This window comes from Kogia breviceps, chromosome 2, assembly GCF_026419965.1.
Source record: "Kogia breviceps isolate mKogBre1 chromosome 2, mKogBre1 haplotype 1, whole genome shotgun sequence".
NCBI lineage: Eukaryota > Metazoa > Chordata > Mammalia > Artiodactyla > Physeteridae > Kogia > Kogia breviceps.
Window position 1 is genome coordinate 63473906 of NC_081311.1, and position 12489 is coordinate 63486394.

Genomic DNA, 12489 nt, shown 5'->3' on the forward strand with positions numbered 1-12489 from the left:
TTAAAAAGTTTTTTACACAGGACACTTTTTTTTGTTGGTGAGAACTAAAGTATTGTGATACTGAATGCCTATACTGTAGAGTGAGAAAAGCCTATACACCTGCCAAACTATTCTCATTATGTAACTGCCAGTTATTTCTCCCTTCTCTTATCTAATAGGAGTCACTGTGGTACTGATACTGATTGTTCTCTTAGTATACTTAATGTCAGAGCTATTTTAAGATACTAGATGATTTCCTTTTATTTATTTATTTAATTTATTTTTGGCTGCGTTGGGTCTTAGTTGCTTTGCGGGCTTTCTCTAGTTGAGGCGAGCGGGGGCTACTCTTCACTGCAGTGCGCAGGCTGCTCACTGTGGTGGCTTCTCTTGTTGTGGAGCATGGGCTCTAGGCGCGCAGGCTTCAGTAGTTGTGGTGCAAGGGCTCAGTAGTTGTAGCCAAGGGCTCTAGGGCGCAGGCTCAGTAGTTGTGGCACATGGGCTTAGTTGCTCTGCGGCATGTGGGATCTTCCCAGATCAGGGCTCAAACGTGTGTCCTCTGCATTGACAGGTGGATTCTTAACCACTGCGCCATCAGGGAAGCCCCGATGATTTCCTTTTAATGTGTGTATGTGTTCTCTTCTCAACAAGGTGTTAGCTCTAACATTGTCTTGAAAGTTTTTGATAATCCATCCCGTAGCTCTTTCAAAGTAAGCACTTGATATTTTTATTGAATGCATAAATAATTACATACATATCTTGCAATCTGAGAAGAGAATCTTATTCTCTTCTTAGATATTAATGATGTCAAGCGGCTGAAACCTGGCTACCTGGAAGCTACTGTGGACTGGTTTAGAAGGTACAAGGTTCCTGATGGAAAACCTGAGAACCAGTTTGCTTTCAATGCAGAATTTAAAGATAAGGTAATGTGTCACTCAGAACTGTAGCTTTAGGCCTATTTGTATTGAGACTTATAATTTAACCATATTGTTACCATCTAAAGACAATATGATCCTAAAACAGATGTCTAAAGACACAGGACAGGCTTGATGTTGATTTATTCATTTAAATGTTTTCTTCCATTTTTGATACAAAGAAGTGATTCAAAAGAGACAAAGTTATCAGGCTTTGGGAAAATATTGAGAATAAGAAAAGAACACGTTTCTATTATTCTAATGCATATCTCTTCAAATTATAGGACTTTGCAATTGATATTATTAAAAGCACTCATGACTATTGGAGAGCATTAGTGACTAAGAAAACTGATGGAAAAGGAATCAGTTGGTAAGCATTAACTCTTTTCTGCATGTTTAACACACAAAGCAGACTAGCTCACTCCAGAGGTTTTAATTACCTTAACCTACTCCACCGTTACATTCACTTAGGGAAAGAGACTGGTTTTGTCAGTGCTTAAGTCAGTAGGAAGTGTAGACTGAAAGAACAACCACACAACGGAAAGGTTGTGAGTTAAGTTTTTTCTTTTTTTCTTTTTTTTTCCTGCGGTACGCGGGCCTCTCACTGTTGTGGCCTCTCCCATTGCGGAGCACAGGCTCCGGAAGCGCAGGCTCAGCGGCCATGGCTCACGGGCCTAACGCTCTGCGGCATGTGGGATCTTCCCGGACCGGGGCACGAACCCGTGTCCCCTGCATCGGCAGGTGGATTCTCAACCACTGCGCCACCAGGGAAGCCCGTGAGTTAAGTTTTATTCGAGGACTGCAGCCCGGAAGACAGCCTCTCAGATAGCTCTGAAGAACTGCGCCGGAGAGATAAGGGAGGAGCCAGGATATATATGAACTTTTTTGCCGGGAAAGCATGCAGTCAAGCATAAAAAGATTACTGCTATACATAAAGAAGAGACCTCTCAAGTTAATGATTTTAGTGTTTTTCTATATATGGGAAGAGGCAAGAATCTGGGGTCATGTGAAACTTTTTCTTAGAAATGCATGTTAACTATCTAGGGGCAAATATACCCAAAATGTCTCCTGGTTTTCTCCATCCTGAATTCCCCTCAGGGCTCACCGTCGTGGGTGACTGTAGTTGCTAATGGCTTGATCCTTGTAGAACTGGAATGGCAGGCAATATTTTTTTTCTTTACAGAAGATAACTATATAAACAACTGAAAAATGCCACAAGATACTCTCTGAATAAGTACAAACTAAAACTATAAAGGGCACAGTGAGATCAGAGCTTTGTAAGGCTAATCGGGAAAACCTACCTAGCATCAGGGTGCTCAGAATGGGATGGGTATAATCAGGTTGAGTTCAAGGGTTGGTATTCTCTGATGTGAATATGTAAGGTTCATTACAACGAAACCAGGATCTACTATGCACACTGAATTAACTACTACTACTAATAATAGCTAATATAATTGAGCAGTTAATATTTGCCAAGCCTGCAACACAGATGCAGGGAGATTAAACTTAACCAAAGTCATACCACAGTTAAGTGTTTTGGAGTTAGGACTCGCATCCAAGTCTGTCTGGCCCCAGATCATTTTTAGTACAGTACTTCCTCTTTTAAAGATTATAAGAGAATGCCCACCATTACCACTTAACTAGTGTTGTTCTGGAAATACTAGTTGATGAAGTAAATAAGAGAAAGAAGATGCAGGAATATTGGAAAGGCGGGAGCAATTTGTTGCGGATGATATGATTGTGTACCCAGAAAACCCTAGAAAAAAGAACTCAGCAAGGTGAATGATTACAAAATGAGTATATATGTACATTGCTAGCTTTCTATATGAAGTGTAACAGAAACTATAATGGAGGAAAAGATCTCATGTAGAATAGTATTTAAAAACAAAACACAGTATAAATAAGAAACCTGAAGGACCCAGAAGAAGAAAAGTTTGACTCCTGAGAAATATAAAAGATGTTAAATAGAAAGGTATAATATATATTCATGAATAACATTCAGTTTCATCTAGAAAAAATCTGCATCTCAGAATAACGAGGGAAATTCTGAAAGAAGTAAGGGTAGTGGTGGTGAGGAAGAGTGTTAATTATTTTGGTACTGTATAGTAATATTGTTTTACTAAGAATTTGGTACTGAAGAAGAAAGTCAAATTATTCAGTTCTGTTAGAGTTTGATGGACCTAAAGTAGATCTAAAGATGTATGGGAATTCACTTTATAATAAAGAAGGTATTTTAAATGAGTGGTTTGGACCAACTGTCTGTTTAGGAAATAAGACTAGATCTCTATCTTGCTCCTTGCATTCCTTACGCCAGATATACACACTGGCAACCACCCTCATGGCTGTGGCCGTTTCAGTTTGGAAAGGTGCTGTAACCAGGCAGGTGCTCCACGAGTGCCCTGTGCACGCAACCCAGCACCAGTGTTCTTACCTCCAGCTACTTTATATCCACATGTTAACTGGGTGCTGGCTGCAAACTAGGGTTTGTAACCCTAGTCTTACATCAGTATTTAATTCCAGACAGATAAACTGTAATGTGAGAAAATTCTAGAAAAAGCATAGGTGAATTTATTCATTAACTTGTAGTAGGGAAGACCTTTCCAAACAGAAGACAAACTCAAAATCCATAAAAGAAAGATTTACTTGTGGTATTTTTTTTTTTATGTATCAGGAGACAATTTTTCCCAGTTTCTGCTTAAACAATACATGACAGAGGGCTAAATTCCTTACTTTATAAATAGCTTATTCAAATTGATAAGAAAAAGAATAATTCAATAGGAGAGAAACAGATAAAAAAAGAAAATTTACATATAAGAAGATGTACAGTCTCATTTTATAATTTTTTTTAATAAATTCTTTCAGGATTTATTTCATTAGTAGTGGAATTAGTTTCTTCTTTTTTTTTTTTTTTTTTTTTTTGCCGCGTTGGGTCTTTGTTGCTGTGCGTGGGCTTTCTCTAGTTGTGGTGAGCAGGGGCTACTGTTCATTGCGGTGTGCAGATTTCTCATTGCGGTGGCTTCTCTTGTTGCAGAGCATGGGCTCTAGGCATGCGGGCTTCAGTAGTTGCAGCACGCGGGCTCAATAGGTGCAGCACGTGGGCTCTAGAGTGTAGGCTCAGTAGTTGTGGCACATGTGCTTAGTTGCCCTGCAGCTTGTGGGAGCTTCCCAGACCAGAGATTGAACCTGTGTCTGCTGCATTGGCAGGCGGATTCTTAACCATTGTCCCACCAGGGAAGTCCTCATTTTATAATTTAAAATGCAGCTCAGAAAGATAGTGTTATTCCCCAGTAGATTTGCAAAATTTTTAAAAATTAAATGATAGCCGGGATGGCAAGAATATCTATATCTATATCTATCTATCTATCTATCTATATGGTTGGTGAGAGTTTAAATGGGTACAACCTTTGTGAAGGGCAATTTGACAATATTCAGCCCAAAATTTTAAATGCATGTATTTCTTTGTAGAACCACTACTAGGAATGTATCCTATAGATATAGTCCCTAAAGATTTATGTATAAGGATGTTCATTGCAGTGTCATTTATACTAGCAAAAAGTTAGAAACAACCAAAATGTAATGGTTAAGCACATCCATATAATAGAACAGTATATGTCACAGTAAAAAAAAAAAGTTATCTCTATGTTGATAAGGAAAGACAACCAAAATATATTAAGTGAGAAAAGCAAAGTCCATAGTAGTATATTTAGTATGATCCCATTTATGCAAGGTGTGAGATACACACACACACACACACACACACACACACACACACACACACACACACACACACACACACACACACACACACACACACACACACCCCAGCAGCATCTGTTTATATTTAAATTTTTTTTTCTGGAGGGAAACAAGAGCTATAGATAATGATTGCCTTTGGAGACAACCATTTGGAGATGGGAGGGAGAGAGGCTTTCAATTTGTGACTTTCTGAATTTTCTAACTATATATGTGTAATACTTTTTAAAATAAATGTCAGTTTATCTGGGTAGTAAGATTTTTTTCTGATTATGAGAAAATCCTAATGTAAAAATAATTCTCAGGAATCTTCTGTAAGTCAGGATAATGTCCTGTAAAATGCAAACATTGTCTCTCCACAAACATAAGAAAAACTGAGCACACTTACACACATTTGTGTGAAAACGTACAATCATGAGACTTTGCTTTTAATAACTTCTCTGTTTTGTGGTGTCCTATTATTTCTATGGAAATGGGCTTAATGCATGTTAAGTGGCAGGTAACTGAAGGTATTTCTTTTTCATTTTAATATAATATTTCTGATCATACCCATGTTATAATAATATACAATAATTTAATAGATAGGAAATTTTGAACTATAGTTAACCAAAAAAAGTTTTTAAAAAATTATTTTAATCACAGATTTTCCATAGATACTCTTATTAACATTTAGAGTTTTTTCTTTTTACAGTCCTTTGTGTATAATATTTTCAAAAATAATTAGGATCATATTATATATACAATTTGTTTTATGGTTAAAAAAGTTAACACTATAAGCATTTCTCATGTCATTAAGAATATAATACTTTTATACTATATAACATTCCATCTGTATAATATTCCATCTCATGGATAAATCATTTTTAGTCATCCCTGTTGTTGGACATTTTGGTTACTTCCAAGTTTTCACTCTTACCAATAGTGAAATCATGTATGTTGAACATCTTTGTACATCATAGTTTAAATCTCTGAGTTCTGAGATGTGGAATTTATCTATCAAAGATTATGTGCTTTTTGGGCTTCCCTGGTGGCACAGTGGTTGAGAGTCCACCTGCCGATGCAGGGGACACGGGTTCGTGCCCCAGTCCAAGAAGATCCCACATGCCGCAGAGCGGCTGGGCCCGTGAGCCATGGCTGCTGAGCCTGCACCTCTGAAGCCTGTGCTCCGCAACGGGAGAGACCACAACAGTGAGAGGCCTGCATACTGAAAAAAAAAAAAAAGATTATGTGCTTTTTAAAAGGTTTTAGACACCTTTTTTGTTTTTTTTAAAAAAATTTTTTCTCATACTTTTTCTTCTATTATTTTGTTGTGGACACATTTTACCAGATTATTTTTCAGGAATATTGAACCAGGTGTTACTCCTTCCAGGAGTGTCTATCTCAGATGTCAACACTGATAGAAACCAGATTTTTTTGTTTTTTGTTTTCTTCATTTTATCTAATTAGGAAAAATGTTTGTAATTTTCATTTGCATCTTAGCTCTTTCATTGAGAATTACACTGCATTCAGTCACATACTTTAAAATCTGAACTTGTTAAGGGATTTGAGTAAAATTGACCACAAGAATAGCCATATATTAAATAATTAGAATATTTAATATAGGTGAGAAAGCTTTCAACTAAGCCAGACTTGAATCTCATCTGGCCTACCACCTTCAACTTGTTATTTTTAACAAGAGAGAGTTTTAATAAGAGAGAAGTTTTTGTTACTGTGACTCATGACAACTTTCCTTTGTTCAACAGCATGAATACCACAGTATTTGAGAGCCCCTTCCAGTGTGATCCTGATGCTGCCAAAGCCATTGTGGATGCTGTAAGTAAAGGTTTCCTTGAAAAAGAACACGCCTGGTGGCCAAAAAATATGGTGTTGAATGGGGAGGGAAAGTACCTTCAATAAATATTTGAGAATGTCCTGTACACACATTACAATGTGAGATCTTGAAATTACAAACCATAAATACACGTAGACATTTGACTGAGGGAAAACCTGAGGAGGGTCCTAGCCAACACTATATTGGGCAGATAACAAAGTAGGACAATTTGTAAAAATCAAAATGACTCCAGAATGTTCTAAGTAACCCAAGTGCCTGGGTACTTATCATAAGCCATTTTTCACAGAAGTACCAAGGGGAACTTATTTGACTTGGTCATAGCAAGGAATGAGAAAGTTACCAAATTTCAGGTACCATTGCAGGAGTGGTTCATAGTCCTAGAGGAGAATTTCATGTGAGGAAGTAAACTGTCTATCAAAGAAATAATTTTGTTTTTGTGTTATTTTTAATGATCTGATTTGTATTAACCTAAAGACTGAAGATTGTCTAAAATTATTCTCATTTACAATATTAAATAAGGAAAACAAATGAAAATGAGGTCTGACTTTACAGCCTTGTAAACAGGGTAATACAAGGGAAAAGGACAATTTAATGATGAAGCCAATACATTTAGATTTATTTTTATTTATATATGAATTTTGACAAAGTTGAGATGAATAAGATAAATTGGAAGGGGAAAGCCATTGGTTAGCAATCATAACTTTTCAATGAGAACATTCTGCCTACATTTTATATATATGTGTATATATATAAATCCTTTATATATACATATGTTGGTTTTTTAATTTTTTATTTCAAAAAGCAGTTTTTGTTTTGTTTTGGGGTTTTTTTGTGTTACACGGGCCTCTCACTGTTGTGACCTCTCCCGTTGCGGAGCACAGGCTCTGGACGTGCAGGCTCAGTGACCATGGCTCATGGGCCCAGCCGCTCTGCGGCATGTGGGATCTTCCCAGACCGGGGCTTGAACCTGTATCCCCTGCATCGGCAGGCGGACTCTCAACCACTGTGCCACCAGGGAAGACCAGCAGTTTTTTTTTTTATTGGAGTATAGTTGCTTTACAATGTTGTGTTAGTTTCTGCTGTAACAAATTTATTTTTATTATTTATTCTCCTGTATGTCATTAAAAGCTAAGAGGTTTGAATTTGTTAGCATTTCTTAGCCAGTAGAGCAAGCTCTGCATTGTTACTATCTATTGTAAATTATTTTTAGGACCTAAAAATTGGGATAGTTGTCTTCTGTTTAGATTCCTTTTAATTTTTGTATCAGTATACTTTTTTAGCTTATTCTTTTTCTGGGATTAGACTAATACATTTTAACATTTTATTTTAGTTACCACCACCATGTGAATCTGCCTGCACAATACCAACAGATGGTAAGATCTACATCTAGTAAAATTACATTAAACATTATGCATATGTGTGGGAAAATTACATCTATATCTATAGATACATCTTACATACCACATACATACAGAGAAAGAGAAGGACGGGGAGAAGAAGCATTTTTAGAGTTCTGTAGCATATGTGGGAAGAAAGATGGCTGTACATACCACCTTTAGTGCCACCCCTGTGACAGCATGACCATGACCCACTGTTCTCGGAGTTCCTGGTAGATGCCTTGTGGAGGTTGGAGCAGGCTGGGCTCTTCGTCCCCATTTGGCCCCAGGCTGCTTCACCCAGGAAACAGTTCTTTCCACCTTTAGATGTTAGAATTCTCTGTAAGGTTCTTCTGGTGAGAATTGCATGTCCATAGTATCAGCATCAATAGTAAAGAAGCCCAAAAGAAAACACTGGTAAATTCCCTGTTTTTGCTGTAGTGAAGCTTTGCATGTGTGTAGGTTTGTTTTAATGTAATCCATAGGAGGATACATTAAAGCAAATATATTATTCATTGTTATATGTTGGGTGTAATTTTGATTCCTAACAGGGATTCTAATTTTTTCTTTTCCCTGACTACAGTGGATAAGTGGTTCCATCACCAGAAAAACTAAGGAAATTTCTCTGGAATACAAGCTGATACTGCTGCATCCTTTTCGTCTGAAAGCATTAGATGCAAAAGTAGTAACTTTTCCAAGCTTTAAGTTTATAGAACTAATCAATCAAATTCTGCTGTGACCAATCCAATATATCCAAACTGTTATCCATCTAAAAGCATCTTTCATATCAACTAAGATAACTTTTAGTTCCTGCTTAAATATCAAGACAGTTGTAGTTTGGAAATCATCTGTGAATAAATGTCCAAGATAAGTATGTATTGGATGTATATGTTTGCCATGTGTTAGGAAATAAAATTATTTTATTGAAACTTAGTTTATGATATTTTTATTTTAATCTGAAGCCTAACACTACCAAGCAGTCTTGGGTGCTGTTTGGTATTTGTTTTCTGTGAATGATCTTATAATTCACTTTTATTTATTAGACTAAAACTGACTTTATTTGTAGGCACCTGAAAATGAAATCCCTTATATTTACAGCAGTATTTATACTATACTCTTACCTAATTCCTATCATCTCATTGTGAGCCATCAGCCAAGATAGTTTTGTGATTAAATTCGTGGCTTTGGAGCTGTGCAGACCTGAGTTTTTAATCCTAGCCTGTCTACTTATTTAGCTCTATAATCTCAGGTCAGTGTTGGCATCCACTGACTGTGTTTTCTCAATCAAGTTGTGATTTTTCTTGGTTGTTGGTATGATGGGTGATTGTTAATAATATCCTAGACATTTTGTCTGTTATGTTAGGAGACACTAGAATCCATCTAAATCTTTTAGCAGGCATCACCCTATTTAGGGTTAGCACATGGGTCTTGGCCTGCTTTTGTGGACTCTGGTTTCAATGGCAGTTTAATTTTCAGCAACTTTGCAGTGTTATTTTGGTCAGCTTGGTTTATCTGGTGCCACTGGGGCTTCTGTTGGCTCCTGCTGGTGCTGCCTGAGGGGGCTGAGTATCTCTTGGTGGAGGAGGAGAGTCTTAGGCTACAGGGATAAAGAAGCTTCCTGAGCTGGTCTACCCATTATAGCTGGATTTCTCCCTCAGGCTCAGCTCACTCACCTACCTAGGTAACACTTGGTGGAAAAGGGGAGTCTCAGGCCTTGTGGGGAAGGAGAGTGCCTCCCTGGTTGTTTATTTCTGCCTGGGCTCCCAATGAGCCCCCTTGCCAGGTAGTGTCATGCCCACCAGAGGGCATGACCTCCCTACGAGGGAGGTGGAGGAATGAGCCCATCTGGACTGCCTTCTGTTGCTAGGTGAGGGGTTGGGAAGGACTCTTCTCCTCCTCCTGGTGGTGGTAGGATGCATGTGCCCTGTCACTACTGTTCTCTGGTCCTGGGGGCCCAAACCAGCTCACCTTCTTAGCACCTTTCAGAGTTCTTGGTTGTGTCTTGTCATCTCCAGAGTTTATAGCTGTGCTTAGCAGGAGAAGTAGAGAAAAACGTCTATGCCTTCTTGTCTGGTCCTGGACCAGAAACATCAACATTCAGATTTTAGTAATATTTCTCATTCCTTTTATAAGTTCTGTTTTAAATGCTGCCTCAGTCATTGTAATATGTGATTTCTGAAGTGATGTGTTAGGATAAGAAATGTTTTCTAATGAAAGACTGTACAAAGTGGGGGACTTCACAAGTATTGGTCCAATAAATAAGAATCATCTGCCCAAATTTATGGAAAGGAAAGGGGATAGAACACTAGTCAGAAGAAATGTCAGCAATAGTTTCCTGTATGAGATCTTCTGTAGTAAGCTTCCGCTCCTCTGTTCAGGTAAGGAATGTAAAATACTCTTGTATTCACTTGCTAGGCTACCATAACCAAGTACCACAAACTGGATGGGCTAAACAAGAGAAATGTATTGCCTCACTGTTCTGGAAGCTAGAAGTCCGAGGTCCAGGTATCAGCAGGCCCATGCTCCCTCTGAAGGCTATTGGGAAGGATCTATTCCAGGCCTCTCCCTGCTTTTGATAGTTCCTGGCTTGTGGCAGCATAACCCTAATGTATACAAGGTGTTCTTCCTGTGTGCTTGTTTCCAAATTTCCCCTTATAAGGACATCAGGGGAAAGAATTCCCTGGGGTCTAGTGGTTAGGACTGTGCTTTCACTGCCATGGGCCCAGATTCAATCCCTAGTCTGGGAACCACAGGCTGTGTGGCACGGCCAAAAAGAAAAAAATACGAACATCAGTCAGGGCTTCCCTGGTAGTGCAGTGGTTAAGGATCCGCCTGCAAATGCAGGGGACATGGGTTCGAGCCCTGGTCCGGGGAGATCCCACATGCCACGGAGCAACTGAGCCCATGCACCACAACTACTGAGCCTGCGCTCTAGAGCCCGCAAGCCACAACTACTGAGTGCGTGTGCTGCAACTACTGAAGCCCATGTGCCTAGAGCCTGTGCTCCGCAACAAGAAGCCTGCTCACTGCAACAAAGAGTAGCCCCTGCTCACCACAGCTAGAGAAAGCCCGTGCTCAGCAATGAAGACCCAACGCAGCCAAAAATTTTTAAAAATAAAATAAATTGAAAAATAAAAAAATAAAGTATACGACACAATGGTTCTTCCTATTAAAAAAAAAGATACATGCACCCCAGTGTTCACTGCAACACTATTTACAATAGCCAACATATGGAAGCAATGTCCATTGACAGAGGAATGGATAAAGAAGATGTGGTACATTTATACAATGGAATATTACTCAGCCATTAAAAAAACAATGAAATAATGACATTTGCAACAACATGGATGGACCTAGAGATTATCATACTAAGTGAAGTAAGTCAGACAGAGAAAGACAAACATCATACGTTATCACTTATAGGTGGAATCTAAAAACATGATACAAATGAACTTATTTACAAAACAGAAACAGACTCACAGACTTGGAAAACAAACTTACGGTTACCAAAGGGGAAAGGTAAAGGGAAGGGATAAATTAGGGGTTTGGGATTAACATAAACACACTATTGTATATAAAACATAATCAACAACAACCTACTGTACAGCACAGGAAACCACTCAGTATTCTGTAATAACCTATATGGGAAAATCTGAAAAAGAATGGATATATGTATATGTACAACTGAATCACTTTGCTGTAACCTGAAACTAACAACATTGTAAATCAACTACACTCCAAAATAAAATAAAAATTAAATTAAAAAAATTTTTTTAATGTAATCTCAGCAACACTGCATGATCAATGCAGTTTTTCAGGTAAGGGAATCTGAAGCATTGGCCCAGTTGTATAAAGGGTCCGAATGAGAACTCTGATTAGAAATTCAAAATTCATTTTCACCATCCCTGAGCCCAGGCCTGCATGTGCTGCAGCTGTAATGGCAATTATGTCCTATCTAATCAGTGTATTGGCTACGCAAGAGCTTATATTGTGCTTTTGCACAGAATGTTCTTTACATTTAGAACAGCTGCCCTTACTGCTTTCTGGGAGTCTAGGCCAAAGGGAATTTGCCTTTACACTGACAAGAATGCTGTGTGAATTGCTTCATGATGGCAAGTATGTGTTGAAGAGTTATTAACTCGAGTCGATTGCCACAGAGTTTATTGCTCCCTCAGTCTCTCTTTGGGATCTTTCCCTTAGTTATTACAAAACCTTTAACAGAAAATATTCGCCAGAAATAAGATTAAGCAATGAACACCACAAGGGTATGTGGCAATCTGAATTTTAAAAAAAGCCTGAGAGCAATCTGGCAATCTCTATGAAAATTTTAAATTTGTCTTTATACTTTTGGGTCAGCAATTCTGCTCTAAGAATTCATTCTAGGGCTTCCCTGGTGGCGCAGTGGTTGAGAGTCCACCTGCCGATGCAGGGGACGCGGGTTCGGGAAGATCCCACACGCCGCGGAGCCTGCGCGTCCGGAGCCTGTGCTCCGCAACGGGAGGGGCCACGGCGGTGAGCGGCCCGCGTGCTGCAAAAAAAAAAAAAAAAAAAAAAAAAATTCATTCTAGTTGACTAAGAATAGTCAACCGGGCACACAGCCTATGGCAGCTTTGTTAAGTATAGCAAAACCTGGAAAAAT

At 38.6% G+C, this 12489-nt stretch overlaps 1 protein-coding gene across 1 annotated transcript in view; it reads left to right on the top strand.

Moving 5' to 3' along the window:
* PPA1 (inorganic pyrophosphatase 1) overlaps positions 1–8779 on the top strand; it is a 37513-nt gene extending 28734 nt beyond the window's left edge. The window contains exons 7-11 of the mRNA XM_059053273.2: positions 772–899; positions 1175–1260; positions 6386–6455; positions 7805–7847; positions 8434–8779. Coding sequence (XP_058909256.1) covers positions 772–899; positions 1175–1260; positions 6386–6455; positions 7805–7847; positions 8434–8465 — 359 coding nt within the window. The 3' untranslated portion in view covers positions 8466–8779. The remainder of the gene's footprint in view (positions 1–771; positions 900–1174; positions 1261–6385; positions 6456–7804; positions 7848–8433) is intronic.
* The last annotated feature ends 3710 nt before the right edge of the window (positions 8780–12489 follow it).